Source organism: Procambarus clarkii, chromosome 23 (genome assembly GCF_040958095.1).
Source record: "Procambarus clarkii isolate CNS0578487 chromosome 23, FALCON_Pclarkii_2.0, whole genome shotgun sequence".
NCBI classification, from domain to species: domain Eukaryota; kingdom Metazoa; phylum Arthropoda; class Malacostraca; order Decapoda; family Cambaridae; genus Procambarus; species Procambarus clarkii.
In genome coordinates, this window is record NC_091172.1 from 34,897,208 (window position 1) to 34,916,569 (window position 19,362).

Genomic DNA, 19,362 nt, shown 5'->3' on the forward strand with positions numbered 1-19,362 from the left:
ACCCGAACAGTTCATAAATAGGGATGTTCTTAACCTGAAAAGTTCGTAAACAGGGACGTTCGTAACCCGAGGTACCACTGTATTACCTAATTATTTCAATATCTGATTTTTCTGTTTTTCTGGGGGGGGGGGGGGATCCCCGTCGGCTCCCTGGAGCTATTTGGGCTGATAAGAATGTATTAGACATTTGGCATCAGTCAAGTGCATAGAGTCTAGATCTACCAGGGACCACGAGCCAGAACCTGGCCCCCTCAGAGAGGCACGAGGAGCACTCTTTGGGTTTTTCGGGGTTCAGGGCCTTGGCGCCTGCCCGAGCACCTCGCTCAATGTGTTCACGGACGCGTCGTCTCTTAGCTGGGGCTTTGTGATCAGTGCTCACCAGGCTGGCCAGGGGTGGTGGCGTCCGTCCTTCTCTCGAGCCCACAGCACAATGCAAGAGTTCGTGGCGGTGTGGTTTGCTCTTCGGAGGGTTCGGGTCGCCTGCGGATCGATGATCCGGCTCCATTCGGACTGCTCACCGGTGGTTCATTGCCTGAACCGAGGAGGTTCGATGCGGTCCTTGGCTCTTTAGCGCTGGTAACTTCGGGTGACTCGTCTGCTGAGTTCTCGAGGTTTGGCTCTCCTGACTGTTCATGTGCAGCGAGTGTCCGTCTTGGCCGACGGCCTGTCTCGTTTCGTTCCCCTCTCCACGGAATGGATGGTTGACGCCGACTCCTTCCGTTGGCTTTGCCAGACGTTCAGGCACCCCGAGGTGGACCTCTTTGCATCGGCATGGTCACTGCACCCCCCCCCCCCCCCCCCCCCGTATGTGGCACCCTTCCTCGATTGCAAGGCCATCGGGGTCGATGCCTTTCGGCAGGACCGGTCGAGGTGGGGGTTTCTGTACCTTTTTCCTCTGGTTCAGCTGTTGCTCCAGGTCCTGACTCACTTGGAGACTTTCCAGGGAAGAGTTGTCCTTTTGGCCCTGTGCTGGCTGGCCCAGTCGTGGTTTCAGGCGCTGCTTGCTCGGTGTCTGAACCCAGAGGTTTTCCCACAGCTCTGCCTCTTCCAGCAGATTAGACTGGAACGTCACATGGCTGATTCGATCTTCTCCTAGAGTGTTAACGTATGGTATTTTTGACTCGAGTTTATCATCATCTCTATGGTGATCAGGTGGCTTCCTTGTTAGTGTCCCACTTGCGGGCTTCGTCTCGGCGGCAGTATGAAGTTTCCTGGCGGTCATTCCGTTTCTTTTGCGTCTTCGTCGTTGTACTTCGCTCTCTGTTAGGGTGGTGGTGTCCTTTCTCTCTTGGTTGTTCCAGGACCATCGCCTTATGCCTAACACTGTCGCCTCATATCGTGCGACGCTGGTGGAGCAGCTTCAGCTTACTTTCGGTTTTTATGTTACTTCTGCGCCGTTTCGCAAGCTGTCTTGTGCTTTGTTTCACCTCCGGCCTGCTCATGCGCCGCCTGAATAGTCCTGGTCTTTGGACAGAGTGCTCTCTTTTCTTTCTTCTCCTCGGTTTGTTGTGGCCCCTTCGGTTCAGGATTGTTTCTCCAAGACTCTTTTTCTGTTGGCATTGGCCTCTGAAGGTCAGGTTGGGAAGCTTCATACTCTCCTCCGGTTCAGGGATTTCTGCTCCTTTGGTTTTCGTGATGGTTTTGTTCATTTGCAGCCGTCTCCTCCTTTTCTGGCGAAGAATGAAACAGCTGATTTCCGGAGGGGTCTCTGAGTTGTTGATGCTTGGTTGGTCAGGCCAGGGGTGCATCATGTTTTGTGATGCACCCCCTAGTTGCAGCTCTCTGCCGTTACTTGAACCATGGCTTCTGTATCCGGGGTCACGCTTTGGGTTGATCTGGTTTCCCTTCTTCCCTGTTCGCGGGTGCGGGTCTCCCAGGTCATCCGTAGAGTTATTAAGGATAGCCAACCTGTGGTATATCCCGTTCCCATGACGTTCATAAGTTCACTGGTCTTGCCGCCGTCTGGGTGGTCTTGCTGCCGTCTGGGTCCCCAGGACCTAGGCAACGTGTCCTGGGTTGACATTCGGGCACTGGGCTTTTGGAGGTCGAACAGGGTCCTGGCTGCTCGTTACCTGGTGAACAGATTACGTGAGTGAGCAGGTATTCAGGAGTGAGCAGTGACCGCCTCCTGGGTAAGTCCCTATGTTTTTCCTCTGGGGGTAGTTAGCTCCGAGGAGCCGAAGGGGCTCCCCCCCCCCAGAAAACCAGCGTTGAATGTAATGAAAGGCCATTTTCTGGGTGAGACCCGGAGGCTCCCGGGCATCCCTCCCTCCGGTCACCGTTTTTTTCGCGTATTTTTGACATCCAGACTCAGAACTGACGGGTGGATAGCTGGCGTAGAGGGTCTGGGGCTTCCCCTTCCCTCTTCCGGGGAGGGCGGAGCTGCGCAGACAGCGGCGCGGCGACATCATGCTCGTTTGCTCGTTTCTTTTAGGGGAGTTCTATCCACTTATTCGGCTTTTGGTAGCAATATTTTCACCAGAACAGGGGTTTGTTTTGGGATGCTTATCTCTCTGGGTGCCTGACCCAGTCAATGGCAGACATAGAATGCTTCCAACCACACGGGGGTTTCTATTGGCCATTGCTCCCCATGCCTCTCTGAAGGGGCCAGGTTCTGCCTCGTGGTCCCCGGTAGGCCCACAGAACTCCATACACATGACTGATGCCAAAGTCTGACATTAGCATATCAGCCTCGTAAGCTCCGTGGAGCCTCCGGGTCTCATCCAGAAAATGGCGTTTCATTACATTCAACGTTGGTTTTATTAAATCTTTTTCTTGGTGTTAACACTGGATGTGTTCCCTTTTTCTGTTCAACTGCTGGAAAGCACTAAATTAGTGTAGGACACCTCCATCCACAAGAATTTTAAATGCACAAGGTATAAAGAACTAGAAGATGGGGCTGAGAGCAAGGTCTCACTCCCTATAGACAATAATTGATTTATTATTATTATTATTATTATTATTATTATTATTATTATTATTATTATTATTATTATTATTATTGTTGTTGTTGTTGTCACATTAAGTGAGGTACTGCAGTTTTACCCAGCTAATGGTATGCGTTACATAGCATAAACGTACGAGTGTTCACTTAGTGGGTGTTTGTATACCAGGGACTCCTCCTACTGTATGTTAAGAATATTCATAATTTTGTTTGTATGGTATTGAGAGAGATGCAAAACACAGACTGGAGATACCTTTGTCAATATACAATGACCCTTACATAGTTACTTCTTTGTTTCTTTATTTTATAGGTTAGAATGGGGGAAGAAAAACTTGGAGCAAAATAGGAGAGCAATGTACAGAAAGAAAGGTCAAATATACTCAAAATGTGTTATTTATTCATTATCCCTAGTGATTAGCAGTAGCATAAAGGTTCATCATTGTCATGCCAAACATTCCACAGCAGTTTAGCATATCACTTCATACAACTAGGTTTAAAATGCTTTCCATGCTTGGTCATGTAAAAATATGGTAAACAAGCACTCCGTCACGACAAGCCGATGTCATCTTGAAACATTCCCTACTGCTCCTCATTAGCTACTGATCCTCACAATGTCTCCATCCATCATCTTAATCTTCATCTCCATCTAACCTCAGAGTCACTTGAATACACACACTGCAAAACAGTCATCATCCATACGTTCATTATGATGAAACAATATAAATATTTCAATGTTTCAGCTTACTAATTTTTACGAAACTATATACATATTTATAATTGATGTTCATTTAATTTTTAGTTTGAGTCTGAGTCAGCAAAAAGGGAATTCTAATATCTTTAAGACCCTTGGACGTGGCAACGATAAGTTATCGTTAAGTTCTTATATACGACTTTTTGAGCCATTGGTTATCAAAGCCTTAAAGGTAGGTTGAGTCACTGCATATACAGTACTTCTAAGTTCCTACAATTAATATTGTTATAATTTCTGTGACATTAATGTGTAAGTGATAAATCAGTCTGGTGAAAAATGTTTCAAAATTAATTGTTCATGTTTCTAATTGGTTGTATATTTACTTTCCCCAGCTATATACAGTGTCAAGTGATGTTGTTATGCAGAGATCAGTACTGCAGCTGCTGATTCACCTTGTACAGATTCGTGTTAACTACTGTCTTTTGGACTCTGATCAAATATTTATTGGTTATGTTATCAAACAATTTGAATACATTGAAGAAGGACAAATCAAGTAAGTTCTTTGTACAGTTTTAATGAGTTTTGTTATTTACACATCACAAAAATTTATAATTCTTGTCTGTTCTTTGATGGTTCAGACATTTTTTGGTTCAACCAAGTAAAGGCCATCTGTACCATCTTTTAATCTTAACTGATTATGTCAGCTTGGACTATGACTGTCACGAACCTTCATGTGGGCCAAGGTTGGTTTGATTGGCTTTAAAATGCAATACTTTTAAGGGCTTAACTCCCCTTCTTCACTCTTGAGAACAGCATTTCACATTAGGGGAATAACAAATATGTTGGCAGATGTTTTTCTCACTTTCCTTCCATCTGTACAGAATTTGGGTTACCTGCTTGATGGGGTTCTGGGAGTTCTTCTGCTCCTCAGGCCAGGCTTGACTTGTGAGAGCTTGGTTCAACAGGCTGTTGTTTGGAGCAGCCTGCAGGCGCACATATCCACCACAGCCCGGTTGGTCTGGCACTTCTTGAGGAAAACTGTCTAGTTTTCTCTTGAAGATGTCCACAGTTGTTCCGGCAATATTTCTTATACTCGCTGGGAGGATATTGAACAACTGTGAACCTCTGATATTCATACACTGTTCTCTGATTGTGTTTATGGTACCCCTGATCTTCACTGGCTCTATTCTGCATTTTCTTCCATATTGTTTTAATAAAACTGATTTTATTAGCCTAAGAAATTTTTTGGCGAAATAGATTGGAAAGTTTTGGGCACAAGGGGTGGGCCGGTCTTGGAGTGAGACGTGAATCCAGCAACGGGTGATGTAAAAAACGGATTTCGATGTGGATTCAAAATATAACCTATTTAAAAATATTCTAAGCAATGCACAGGAATGTAGTATACCATACAAATTGAATAGATCGAATAATAATGACCCAAAATGGATAACTAAGGATCTGAAGAACCTTATATGTAGAAAGAGAACGTGGTACAAAAGGATGAAAAATGAAGAAAAAATGTCAGTTTAGAACAAGAATTCATACAACTGGTTAGAAATATTAAAAAAGACATATGGAGGGCAAAAAGAAACTATGAAGTTCGCAAAGCAGGGCAAGCAAAGACAAATCCTAAAGGGATTTTTCAGTTATATCCAACAAAGATTAGGGAAAGTATAGGTCCATTAAAAACTGAGACAGGTCAGATAATGGATAATGACGAAGAGATGAGTAGTATTTTTAATAAATATTTTATCTCTGTATTTACTAAAGAGGAACTTAACATTATGCCTGCAGCCGAACAAGTCTATGTGGGTGGGGACGAGGACAGGTTGACTAGTTTAGCAGTTACTAGGGATGATGTTATTAAACAAATAGTGAAACTCAGGCCAAACAAATTCCCAGGGCCAGGGGAAGTGTTTGCCATTGTGCTTAAAGAATGTAAAGAGGAGCTTTGCGAGCCATTGTCAAAAATACACGTCACAGCTTCGTGTCGTCCTTTGCAGATGACACAAAAATCAGCATGAAAATTACCTCTGCTGAAGACATTGAAAAACTACAAGCAGATGTCAACAAAGTTTTCGATTGAGCAGCAGAAAATAACATGATGTTTAACAGTGATAAATTTCAGGTACTCAGGTATGGCAAAAATGAGGATCTGAAACATAATACAGGGTACAAAACACAATCAAATCTTCCCATAGTAGAAAAACAGCATGTAAAGGATTTGGGAATAATGATGTCCGACGATCTAACGTTTAGGGAGCATAACCAAGCAAATATCACGTCAGCCAGAAAAATGATCGGATGTATTACGAGAACTTTCAAATCCAGGGATCCCATCACAATGGATGTACTCTTCAAGTCACTTGTGTTGTCCCATCTCAAGTACTGCTCAGTACTCGCTTTCCCCTTCAGAGCAGGAGAGATTGCTGAAATAGAGGGAATACAGAGAACATATACAGCACGCATAGACGAGATAAAACACCTAAATTATTGGGATCGTCTCAAAGCTCTCCAAATGTACTCTCTAGAAAGGAGACGAGAGAGATACCAAATAATATACACATGGAAAATACTGGAGGGCCAGGTCCCAAATCTGCACAGTAAAATAACAATGTACTGGAGTGAACGATATGGAAGAAAATGCAAGATTGAACCAGTGAAGAGCAGATGTGCCATAGGCACAATCAGAGAGCACTGTATAAACATCAGAGGTCCGCGGTTGTTCAACATCCTCCAGCGACTATAAGAAATATTGCTGGAACAACTGTGGACATCTTCAAGAGAAAACTGGACTGTTTTCTAAGAGAAGTTCCGGATCAGCTGGGCTGTGGTGGGTATGTGGGCCTGCGGGTCGCTCCAAGCAACAGCCTGGTGGACCAAACTCTCACAAGTCGAGCCTGGCCTCGGGCCGGGCTTGGGGAGTAGAAGAGCTCCCAGAACCCCATCAAGCAGGTATCAAGCAGGTATTGTCTATCATATTTAATAAATCATTAGAGTCAGGCAGAGTGCCAGAGTTGTGGAAGGTTGCTAATGTGGTACCAATTTTTGAGAAAGGAGATAGATCACTTGCGTCAAACTATCAGCCAATTAGCTTAATGTCTATTATGGGAAAGTTACTTGAATCGATAATTGCAAATACCATTCGTCTTCATCTTGAAAAACATAAATTAATAAAGGATTCACAACATGGTTTTACAAATGGTCATTCATGTTAATAAATTTGCTATCATTTTATTTCAGCATAGTTGAGGCAGTTGATAGTGGAAAGGTTTGTGATGTTGTGTACCTTGACTCTAGTAAAGCTTTTGATACAGTGCCACATGAAAGACTGATTAAAAAGATAGAGGTTCACAGTATTGGGGGTGCTATATTAAGTTGGATTAGGGCATAGCTATACCAAAGGAAACAAAGAGTTAGTATAAATGGGGTTAAGTCAGAGTGGGTAAATGTTGTAAGTGGAGTGCCTCATGGTTCTGTCCTGGGATCTCTGTTATTCATAAAATATATATAAGTGATTTAAATTCAGTTTTGAACAGCAATATTTGCAAATTTGCCGATAATACAAAAATCGGTAGGGAAATCAACACGGAAAAAGACTATCACTTTAAGATGCTCTATATAGGGTTATGAAGTAGTCAAAAGATTGGCAGATGCAGTTTAATGCTGACAAATGTAAGATTTTGTGGTTAGGTAACTTAGTTACAAGATACAAGATGGTTAGGATAGTTACAAGATATGAGATAGATGATGATGAGATTGCTGAAGTCGGATTCACGTCCGGGGAGGGGGGTTCAGCATTCTGGCGGACTGCCTGTCAGGTTCATTCCCCTATCTACGGAATGGACGGTCGACGCCGACTCATTCTGTTGGCTCTGCCAGATATTCGCGGGCCCCCGGAGGTGGACCTCTTCGTGTCGGCATGGTCGAGGCGTCTTCTGGTATATGCTGTGTCCTTCCCTGACCATAAGGCTGTCGGGGTCGATGCCTTTCGGCAGGACTGGTTGAGGTGGGGATTCCTGTACCTCTTCCCCGCGGTTCAGCTATTGCTCCAAGGTCCTGGCTCGCTTGGAAACTTACCAGGGACGAGTAGTCCTCTTGGCCCTATGGTGGCCTGCCCAGCCTTGGTTTCAGGCGCTGCTTGCTCGGTGTCCGAACCCGGAGGTTTTCCTGTGGTTCCGCCTTTGTCAGCAGATCGGTCTCAGTTAGTTACAAGAATGTTTCGACCTTCTCCTCGAGTCTTTGCATTTGGTCTTTTTGACTTGAGTCTATCACATCTGGTGATGGTGATAGATGAAGTTGGGGTGTTGTTGGGGTGTGGGAGGGAAGGGCCATGTGAGCACGAGCTCCGCAAAAAACAATATATATTTAGGGATATTCCAGTGATAAACGAACTAAAAACAGTCAGATTTCTCATAAAGTGCGACTCAACATCTTAAGCAATATACCTTCTAGTCAAGGATAAGACTAAACTGGAAAAGGTTCAAAGGTTTGCCACCAGACTAGTACCCGAGCTGAGAGGTATGAGCTACGAGGAGAGACTACGGGAATTAAATCTCACTTCGCTGGAAGACAGAAGAGTTAGGGGAGACATGATCACCACATTCAAGATTCTGAAGGGAATTGATAGGGTAGATAAAGACAGTCTATTTAACACAAGGGGAACACTGCACAAGGGGACACAGGTGGAAACTGAGTGCCCAAATGAGCCACAGAGATATTAGAAAGAACTTTTTTAGTGTCAGAGTGGTTGACAAATGGAATGCATTAGGAAGTGATGTGGTGGAGGCTGACTCCATACACAGTTTCAAGTGTAGATATGATAGAGCCCAGTAGGCTCAGGAATCTGTACACCTGTTGATTGACGGTTGAGAGGCGGGACCAAAGAGCCAGAGCTCAACCCCCGCAAACACAACTAGGTGAGTACCTTAGTGAATGCCATCCGACTTTTGTGTTTTAAAGAAATAACAAGTGAAATTCAAGTGTAGTAAACAAGTCCACAGCCTGCCCTTGTGGTGCCAGGGGTCCGAAGGCAAAGTCTGAAGTTGCCAAGACATTTAAAAACAAAAAAATCGCTTCCGTCCTTATTGAAGCATCAAGAAATCATAGTTGTCCGCAGTGCTAAACTCTCTATATAAACAATTGTGTCAATCGTAAAAATTAAGATAATATACCTTAATATAAAGTGAACAAATTACACACAAAATAAGTCCGTTGTGTGTAAATGAGGGCCATTCTTAGTAGGCCCGCCCTGAGTACCCACTGTGTGTGCTTGCTTACTAGTAAGTGTTTCCAACAAGTGTAATGTACCCATGGTTACTAGTGCCTTGATATAGAAACTAGTCACTTCCACTGTAAGATAACTAGTGGGAAAATGTAAGCAATGTACTCCTAACATGTGAACGAAACAAATTAAGAACAAACAAATTAAGAGTGTGACACGAGGTGGCAACACAGCCCATTCATACACCCTCCTTCCGGCTGGTCTCCTCCCACCACCCATCCACTGGTCAACACCCACCAGACAACACTCACCGGTCCACCACTTTACCACCATCACCGAATAGAAGTACAGGGATACCTCGGTTTAAGAATTTAATCTGTTCCTGGAGACGGTTCGTAACCCGAAAATTTGAAAACCGAAGCGAATTTTCCCATAAGAAATAATGGGAAATGAATTAATCCGTTCCTGGCTCCTCAAAAACTTCACTTCAAAGTAAATTTTAAACCTAATTCACCCAAATCTTCACTTCAAAAGTATGTTCAAGTTATTACTTACCCTTGCTGATGACTGCTGTAGGAGTATGGAAGATGGTGAGGAGGGAGGAGGAGAAGAGGTGTTACTGTTTGGAAGGGGAGTCCCCTTCCATGATAACATCAGGCAGTGAAGATTTCTCTGTGGTGTGCACTCTTGGACTGCTTCCTTGTCTCTTCCTCCAGCGTCTCTCCTTCGGCTGCAGTCCCGGCTGTGCTTAGTTTCTGGGGGGCTCTCGGGTCACCCGGCGGTTGCTCGAGGGTCTGTGCAGGAGCCGGAACTTTGTGATGTTAGTCTACCCATCGGGTCGAGTTTGGCTTCGTTGGCTGTTCTGGTTCCTTCGGGGACGTCCCTTCCGCCTCTCTCGCGATCTCTGGGTTCAGTCCCCCAGGGGTCTTTGTGTTGGCTGCTGTGTCGCCGGCTTCCTCTTCAGGTTTTTCGGGGTTCTGTGCCTTGGCGCCTTCCCGAGCCCTCGCTCAATGTGTTCACGGGCCTGTCGTCTCTTGGCTGGGGCTTTGTGACCAGTGCTCACTAGGCCGGCCAGGGACAGTGGGGTCCGTCCTTCCATCGGGTCCACAGCACGGTGCGGGATTTTGCGGCGGTGTGGTTTGCGCTTTGGAGGGTTCGGGTCACCCGCGGATCGACGATCTGGCTCCATTTGAACTGCTTCCCGGTGGTTCGTTGCCTGAACTGAGGGGGTTCAATGTGGTCCTTCTGTCTTTGGGGATGGTCACTTCGGGGTGACTCGTCTGCTGAGTTCTCAGGGTTAGGCTCTCCTGGCAGTTCACGCCCGGGGGGGGGGGGGGGAGGGAGTCCAATGTCCTGGCTGATGGCCTGTCCCGTTGGCAACTCTGAACTGTGGACAGTTGCCGGCATGGAAGTCTGGGACCTCCCCCCTGTCCCCCTCCCAGGGAGGGGGGGGGGTTGCACAGACGGATGCGTGGCATTTGTGGTGACGTCATACTTGTTTCTATGTTTTGATTGGGAGAGTTCTGTAGCTAGTTCAGCTTTCAATTTGCAAATTATTTGATCATCAGTAGTTTTATTTGGCATTCCTACCTTTCTGGGTGCCTGACCTGGTAGATGGCAGACAAAGACTGCTTCCAATTACAAGGGGGGTGTCTTTAGGCATTGCTCCTCATGCCTCTCGTGAGGTGGGGCCAGGTTCTGGCTCTGGTCCCCGGTAGGCCTAGAAATCCTTTGATTGATTGTTGCCACGGTCTAATATACACACATCAGCCTCATATAGCTCCAGGGAGCCTCCGGAGCACTGGGGTCTCACCCAGAAAATGGCATTTCATTACATTCAATGCTAGTTTTTTGGTCAAAAGAGATCTAAACAATCCTGGTATTTCTTTTCAGGCAAGCCGAGGAACTGATCCCCTCAATGTTTCGATTTCTCGTGTTGCTATCATATGAGCGGCACCACAGTAAGAGCATTATTGGAGTTCCTAAGATCATTCAGCTTTGTGATGGTCTTATGGCTAGTGGACAGCCTCCTCTATCTCACTGTGAGTAGTATTTCTCTCTGAGAGTTTTGTGAATTTATTTTATGAAAATCTTCAATGTATATTTAGATGGCTCTAGTACTTTGCATGGATTTCAGTTTGTTGCATTTATATTTTGAAATACAGTACTGCATAAGCTCACTTATCCGAAGCCTGCTTTTCCGAATCTTTGAGTTATCCAGCAGTTTTTGAGGCCGGATAAAAACTTCACTATATCTCAATAGGAATTCAGGTAAGATTTTGCCAGATAATGCAATCAAGCATTGGGTCATACCATAGCAGTGGCTGGAGGCACGGGGTATGGAAGGTGTTGAGGTGGCTGGTTTCAGGGCAAGGGGTGTTGGAGAGAGAGAGGAGGCTCGGGAGGGACTGTCTGGGATGTGGTGTATGTGTGTGTACGTTGGTGGTGGGTGTGTGTGGGGGTTTGGGATATGTGTGTAATTACCTAAGTGTAGTTACAGGATGAGAGCTACGCTCGTGGTGTCCCGTCTTCCCAGCACTCTTTGTCATATAACACTTTGAAATTACTTATGGTCTTGGCCTCCACCAGCTTCTCACCTAACATGTTCCAACCGTCTACCACTCTGTTTGTGAAAGTGAATTTTCTTATATTTCTTCGGTATCTGAGTGTAGCTAGTTTAAATCTATGACCTCTTGTTCTTGAAGTTCCTGGTCTCAGGAAATCTTCCCTATCAATTCTATATTTCCTGCAAGATTCTTAATAAATCTCTACATGGATCTGTTAAAACAGTGTAATTACCTAAGTGTAGTTACAGAATGAGAGCTACGCTCTTGGTGTCCCATCTCCCCAGCACTCTTTGTCGTATAACTGTGCCTGGAATTGTATACCAGAGCCAGGAATTCAATATGTATAGAATCAGTAGTGTACTGTACATGAAAGGGTATTATCACTTTCGCCCTTTGGGCGAGCGAGCGCCACACCACCCCAAGGTGGGTCTGGCATTCCTCGGGAGCGCATGCTGATACTGAAAAGTGTATACTCCTTTCAACTTTGTCATCTCAATTCTCTTCCTAGATTTTTCCATTTGATATCAATGTGTTCGCAATAGAATTCTCTATGGGTCTAAATGCATATAAACTCCAAAAGCCCGGCGTACTACCCCACACCAAACAGAGAAAGTGGGAGCGAGTTACCCAGGAGCGTGCAAGAGCAATAAAATGTGTACACACTCTTCACTTTGGTCACCTCAATTCTCGTCCTAGGTCTTTCATTTTGGTATCAATGTGTTCGCAACAGAATTCCCTACAGGAATATATGCATATAATGCAAAAACTGCAGCACACTCCATCTGCAGACAAGATGAAAGCAGGCCACGCGTTACCCGTGAGTGAGCGCCCATTCGCCCACCCACTACACTCCTATATACTTCTGACAAATGTTTAGTATTTTTTACAGTTGCTAACATCAATTTTCGTGTTACAGCGCTTATTTTTGGTATCAAATTGTTCCTAATACAATGCTTTACATGGATATATGCATATAAGGGCAAATTGAAGAACAACATTACCAATACAATAAGATAAAGTTTAACCACAATATAAAACGTATAAAAAACTAACTTTTTATACTTACCAATACAGTGATGTTTGTGGATTGCAGAAATAATTATATCAATCCCAGAGGAGTGCTAGGTACAGGACAAGTCAAGCCTGGTAATCCTGTAAAACTGTCTACAATGGGGTGGATTATTGTCAGTAGACCAGGCTTCATCAGAACATGTTAGTGGGGTACAGGTGATAGACGCGGTACGAGTTCCAGTACCCTGCCGTGCACGTGTGACAGTTTGAACATCAGAATTGTCACTCCCCTCACTTTCAAATTCATCATTATCTGCTGTTTCTGTTTCAATGAATTCTCTATCTAAATCACTGTCACTATCAGCAGTTTCTATATCGGATAAATCATCAAATACAGCCTGGAAGTTTGAGGGTGTGTGTCTCACCCTACTGTACTTTTGGTGTACACTACTTGGCTTCTCTCTCCGAAGTGTTTCTTTCACTGGTTTCTTCCTGGAATGGCTCTATGCTTGATCACTATCCATCTTGGGGTAAATGCAGATAGTTTTTAAAGGCGCACTAAAAAATATAGCCACAGAAAATACGTTTGTACGTATGCGAATGTTCGAATACGGAAGTTCGAATATGAATGTTTGTGGTGATTGCGAGGGGAGGCAGGACCGGTCACTAGCGTGGGACGAAATCAGTGGGCCTAGTGCGTGGGTCATGCCGCCTGGGTGCCACATGGCCCATCAAGGAAAATGGGAAGACGTTGGCGCTCATTTTAAAACCAGTCCCCCAAAAATATGATAAAAAGCCAAATTTTAGCAGATACATTACTTTTTGACGCCATACTGCGTCATCGCCACATGAAAGTATTAAGAAACAGTCACTGTTCCCTTTGGATTAAGGAAGGCCTAATTCATATCTTTCATAATTCATTCCATTTCTTGGAGAGAGCGACAGAAAGTGCGACAGAGAGAGCGACAGAGAGAGCGACAGACAGACACAGACAGACACAGACAGACAGACAGACACAGACAGACACAGACAGACAGACAGACACAGACAGACACAGACAGACAGACAGACACAGACACAGACAGAGAGAGAGAGACAGACACAGACAGACAGAGAGAGAGAGAGACATAAATAGATATAGATATACATAGATATAGACATAGATGTAGACATAGATATAGACATAAAAATAGACATATAGATAGATATAGATAGATATAGATAGACATAGATATAGATAGACATAGAGAGAGATACACATAGATAGACATAGACATAGACATAGATAGACATAGACATAGATATAGATAGATATAGATAGACAGATATAGATAGATATAGATATATATTGATTACTTCGTGTTGGAGATTACCAACTCCAGTCTGGTGTTGACAACGGCTTTAAACAGCTGAAACGTTCCTCATACAAATGATCAGTGATTCATGATCAGTAATTGCATATAATATACAGTGTGTGTGTATATATATATATATTATATATATATATATATATATATATATATATATATATATATATATATATATATATATATATATATATATATATATATATATATATATATATATATATATATATATATATATATATATATATATATATATATATATATATATATATATATATATATATATATATATATATATATATATATATATATATATATATATATATATATATAATGTATATAATTAAAATTATAATTTGAATATAATTGGCCTGACTGACTGCAGTTAGACTCACATTTGCTTCAACCAGTAATTGTTTGCTTCTCCAGTAACTATGTTTAAAAAAAAAAAATCCAGAGTCCCTCACTTTTGTTCTAGGGTCTTAGTAAAAAGATGAGGAACATGTCTGGCACTTCTCCATCCAGTGTTTGGATGTGAAGGGCAGCCATACTAGCAGCCATCGGAATTTTAATAACAGCAAATGAGTGATTACCATTTATTTAATTACATGGAAAATGTGAGATGTAAAAATGAATAAACGCATGGTGTGCGGTAGATACTTACATTTTTGAGCTTTCTGGATGCTAATGAACAATGTCAAAAGAAAAATTATTTTTTCAAAACTGTTTTGTTTTGTTTTAGCACCACTCGGTTGACAACTATAAACAGGTGCGTAATGCAGGGGTTAAATGGAACAATGTCTCATCTTTAGGTTCATAATTACATTCTTTCTCGTCATAAACTTCCATATAATAATAATTTTTGCCCTTTGTAAAGCATTCTCGATTCCTTCATTCTCATTTCAGGTATATTGGCACTCCAACCATTAGTGGAGGATCTTTTCCTAGTGCGGAGCACAACGAATACGGCAGACCAACGAGAACTTGAGACTCAACGAGAAGTCCTTTGCTCCATGCTTTTAAGACTTGCACACTATCACCAGGTAATTTTCACATATTTCTTATTTTCTTTTAACATATACTGTACTGTATTAATTATATACTAGGAACACACACACACAAAATATAATACAAAAAGAATGTGCATATAATGTTGCAAGGTACTGTACAGTGAAATCTCAAAAATCTTAACTTGGTGAGACAGGAACCCTAAAAAATCGGAACAGTTTGGCTATTGGAACAATATGTAATAATTTGGTACGGAAACCCAAATTTTAAAACTTTATCGGCAGGTTCTTCGCCTTATCTCCCTGGTGTTAAGTGCCACAATGGAAGCTAACCGGGAGCGTTGGAGAAAGCTTTCACGTCAAGTGATTGACACATTGCTACCACTCTTGTCCAAGCTGCAAGTTAATCTGGATTCTCAGGTAAAATGCACTAGGTATTTGTAATTTGGCTGTAAAGTACTGTATATGATTTTTAATTGAAAATTGGCTCACTGTCATCAGATATGGTTTTCTTCTTGATATGGTTGATCATCTTGAGAGGCAGAGTGTAATCTGCATGAAGCAGTCAGACTCGCCTCAACTGAAAGGAAAGGAAGAACCCAGAATCCTAAATCAGAAATCCAGATCAACCACCATGAATCGGGCGGACTTAACCTTAGTGAAATGATTCACCTTCTTAACACGTTGCCTGACCGATAACACATAATGCGACCATATATGAATATACTTGGTGTAATTACCTAAGTGTAGTTACAGGATGAAAGTTACGCTCGTGGTGTCCCGTCTTCCCTGTACTCTTTGTTGTATAATGCTTTGAAAGTACTGACGTTTTGGCCTCTACCACCTGCTCACTTAACTTGTTCCAACCTTATACCACTCTGTTTGCGTAAGGTAATTTTCTTATATTTCTTCGGCTGCTTTGTTTAGTTAGTTTAAATCTATGACCTCTAGTTCTCGAAGTTCCAGGTCTCGGAAAGTCTTCCATATCAGTGTTATCGATTCCTGTTACTATCTTGTAAGTAGTGACCTTTTTCTTCTATCTTTTAGTTTGGCATTTTTAAGGCTTCTAACCTCTCTTCGTAGCTCTTGCCCTTCAGTTCTGGGGAGCCGCTTAGTAGCGTGTCTTTGCACCTTTTCCAGTTTGTTGATGTGCTTCTTAAGATATGGGCACCATACAACCGCTGCATATTCTATTTTTGGCCTAACAAAAGTTGTGAACAATTTCTTTAGGATTTTGCCATCCATGTATTTAAAAGCAATTCTGAAGTTAGAAAGCGTGGCATAGGTTCCTCGCACAATGTTCTTTATGTGGTCCGCAGGTGATAGTTTTCTATCTAGAACCATCCCTAGATCCTTTAAAGATTTTCCACATAATTTAAAGGTTGTGTGGGGTCTATGTTTTCCTATTCTACATTCCATAACATGGCATTTATGCGCATTAAATTCCATTTGCCAAGTGGTGCTCCATATACTTACATTGTCCAGGTCTTCTTGAAGGGCATTACAATCATCAAAGTTTCTTAACCTTCCTATTATCTCAGCATCATCAGCAAACATGTTGATATAATTCTGTTTTCCATCAGGCAGATCATTTATTTAGACAATGAACATCACCGGTGCAAGAACTGAACCCTGTGGTACTCCACTTGTGACACTTTACCTGTTTGATATATTGCCGCTGATTACTGCCCTCATTTTTCTTTCGGAAAAATTTTCATCCAAGTTAGCTTACCTGTCACCCCTCCAATATGTTTAAGATTCCAGAATAACCTCTTATGTGGAACTTTGTCGAAAGCCTTTTCTTTATAGCCCCTTTGGCTCCCCGGAGCTATCCAGGCTAATATTGCTAATGTCAGATTTTGGCATCAGTCATTTGTATGGAGTTCTTTGGGCCTACCAGGGACCACGAGTCAGAACCTGGCACCCTCAGAGAGGCACGAGGAGCAATGGCCCATTGTAATCCCTGTGTAGTTGGAAGCATTCTATGTCTGCCATCGACCGGGTCAGGTGCCCATTAAGGTAAGCGTCCCAAAACAAACCCCTATTCTAGTGAAAATTGTTACTAAAACCTGAACTAGTGGATTGAACTCCCCAAACAGAAACGAGCAAACAAGCATGACGTCACACGTCACTGCACCGCTGTCTGCGCAGCTTCCCCCCTCCCTGGAATTGGGAAGGAGGAGCCCCAGACCCCTGCTCCGGCAATCCACACCTCAGTTCTGAGGCTGATGCGCTAGTCAGAGGTCGTGTGCTCTAGCTCAAGACTGTGCCTTGTGTGTGGTGACTGTTTTCTAGGTGGTGCGCGAGCCAGGAGTATTTCTTCAGTACTCGAGCTGCATGTGCCTAGGGTTCCCTTCCTAGGTGTCCAGTAAGTACTGCCCTTGGGACCACCTTCCGCAAGTTCCATGGGTTCTGCCTCTGCTTGGCCATTTACTGCTCGGTTTTCAGCCACCCTTTGTGTGCTTGGGTGTTCTGTCTCTTGTTCTCCTTAGGGTATGAGGAAGTTTGCACTGGTAAGGAGCACAGGGTACTGCACAGCTTGTTTTCACCAATCATAACAGCCGGCTCTGTTCTGCTTGGGTACAGTGTCCTCTTGTGGGGTTTTCTTTTTCTTTTTGTTTGCCTGCCTGATGGGGGAAGGGTCTGCCTTAGTTGTTGCCTCCTGTGTACCGTGTACTCTTATCTATTCAGGTCGTACCCCCCTGCTAGGTCCCCGTAAGTGTACATGTCCAAGGGTTCAGTTATTAGTGAGTTTGTTTGGTAGACTTGGGTGCCGGTTAGCAGTGCCCTGCCTGGGCTTCCCTGAGCATGAGTTCCATCTCAGGACCCCTGGGAAACCCCACGGGGGCACGCGGGTCAAATGGATGTGGCCCCTGAGTCCCCCCTCGCTTTGTGCGAGTTCGAGGGTTGCTCTGTCCCCTTGTCTCAGGGTGACTCTCACTGTTTTTGCCTCAGTCAAGCTGCCTGTTGGTTCGGTTACACTTTCGACCCAGAGTTCTGCAAGTTTTGTTGCTTGCTGGTGAATCAGTTTACCCAATCTACGGATGATATTATTCGGGTACAGGCGGAGCAAGCGTTGCATGTTCGGTTTAGGTTGTTGCAACGCGCTAGGTTGGTTGCTGTGCAGGAAGCCATGAGGCTGCCCCGTTTTGCCTATAGGGTCCTGGCCTTGGTTCTGTTCGTGCCCCCCCTTGTCCTTCCTTTGCTGTGGTTCGTTCTGCCCCCCCCCCCCCTTGCTTCCGGCCCCGAAACATCTGAGGGTTTTGGAGTTAGGGCAGGGTTTAGATGGTTTTGAGACTTGGGCAGTCTCGGGGGGGTTGCCCCTTCTAGTGTGGCGATGGAGGCATTCGAGTCGGTTCTCCCTGCCAAAGCATCTGGGTCTGACTAGTGGGGCCCCCTTTCTTCTTGCTTTTATGGCTGTGCCTTCCTTTTCTTTTGAGGCTGTGAATTTGGGAGATGACTCGGCCTCGGGTCCTGATGTGAAGGATCCCGGAGCTGACTTGGGGGCCTTGGGCCCCGTTGGACCCCGCCTGGGTTTTTCTGCTCTCTCTAAGCGGAGCTTGCTGTTACAAGGAGTGGGATTTTTCTTCCCCCTCTGGGGGAAGAAAAATTGGATTTAGTGTCTCCCTTCCCGGGTTTGGTTTCGTGTCCCTTCGGGTACTTTGGTCCTGTCGTTCCAGAGGTTTTTGGCTTCTCACATCCAGCCTCATGTGGTGCGGGAGGCCTTTGCGGCTTAACTTCTGCGCGACCCAGACTACGCCTCTATTATGGATCTGTTTTTGTTCAGGTTTGGGTCTTCGTTTCTCTACTGGATCCGTTATGATGTTCCGGAGTTGTCCTGACTGGCGAACTGTCCTGTTTTTGGTTTGGAGGCGTGGCATTCCTTCCGTTGTTCCCGCACGCTTGAGTGGCGTGAGGTCTTGACGGTGGTCCAGGTTTTCCTGGGGGGTGAGTTTGAGCACCTCAATGAGTGCTTGTCTTCCTCTGCTCTTCCTCGGAATGTTGGCGTTATGCAGCTTCATGTGCAGGTTCCCGCCCCTTTCGGCTGCTCTTGTTGCTGAGAACTTGCATAGCTCATAGTGGCTTTGGCCTTGCATTTCTTTTCCCTCCTGAAGCTGTCTGCTGACTGGCTTGAGGAGGATATGGAGGCGATTTGGGCAGTTCCTGGGTCCGGTGCCTTGGGCTCGGCAGCTCACTCATCGTCTGCTCCGTTGAAGCAGTTTACGCCGATCCTGCAGGATGTGGTGTTGCTGTTTTATACCTTCTGGCTAGCATGTCGGCAGGTGGTGCTTGCTTCCTCCCTGGAATCTGCCTGGTCCCTGGCTCTTTAGAATGTCTTCACCCTTCTGTCCCTTGCTGTTTGCTGATTCTGCAGTGGCGCAGAATCCCAGTCGATGGCAGACATAGAATGTTTCCAATTACACGGGGGTTTCTATAAACCATTGCTCCCCTTGCCTCTCTAGAGGGGGGGCCAGGTTCTGGCTCGTGGTTGCTGGTAGGCTCAAAAGAACTTCGTACACATGACTGATGCCAAAGTCTAACATTAGCATA

At 44.3% G+C, this 19,362-nt stretch overlaps 1 protein-coding gene across 1 annotated transcript in view; it reads left to right on the top strand.

Moving 5' to 3' along the window:
- The window catches only part of htt (huntingtin), a 154,737-nt gene that overhangs the window by 71,014 nt on the left and 64,361 nt on the right, over nucleotides 1-19,362 (top strand). The window contains 5 exon segments of the mRNA XM_045751464.2: nucleotides 3,744-3,867; nucleotides 4,028-4,188; nucleotides 10,753-10,901; nucleotides 14,711-14,847; nucleotides 15,097-15,231. Of these exon segments, the coding sequence (XP_045607420.2) occupies nucleotides 3,744-3,867; nucleotides 4,028-4,188; nucleotides 10,753-10,901; nucleotides 14,711-14,847; nucleotides 15,097-15,231 (706 nt within the window).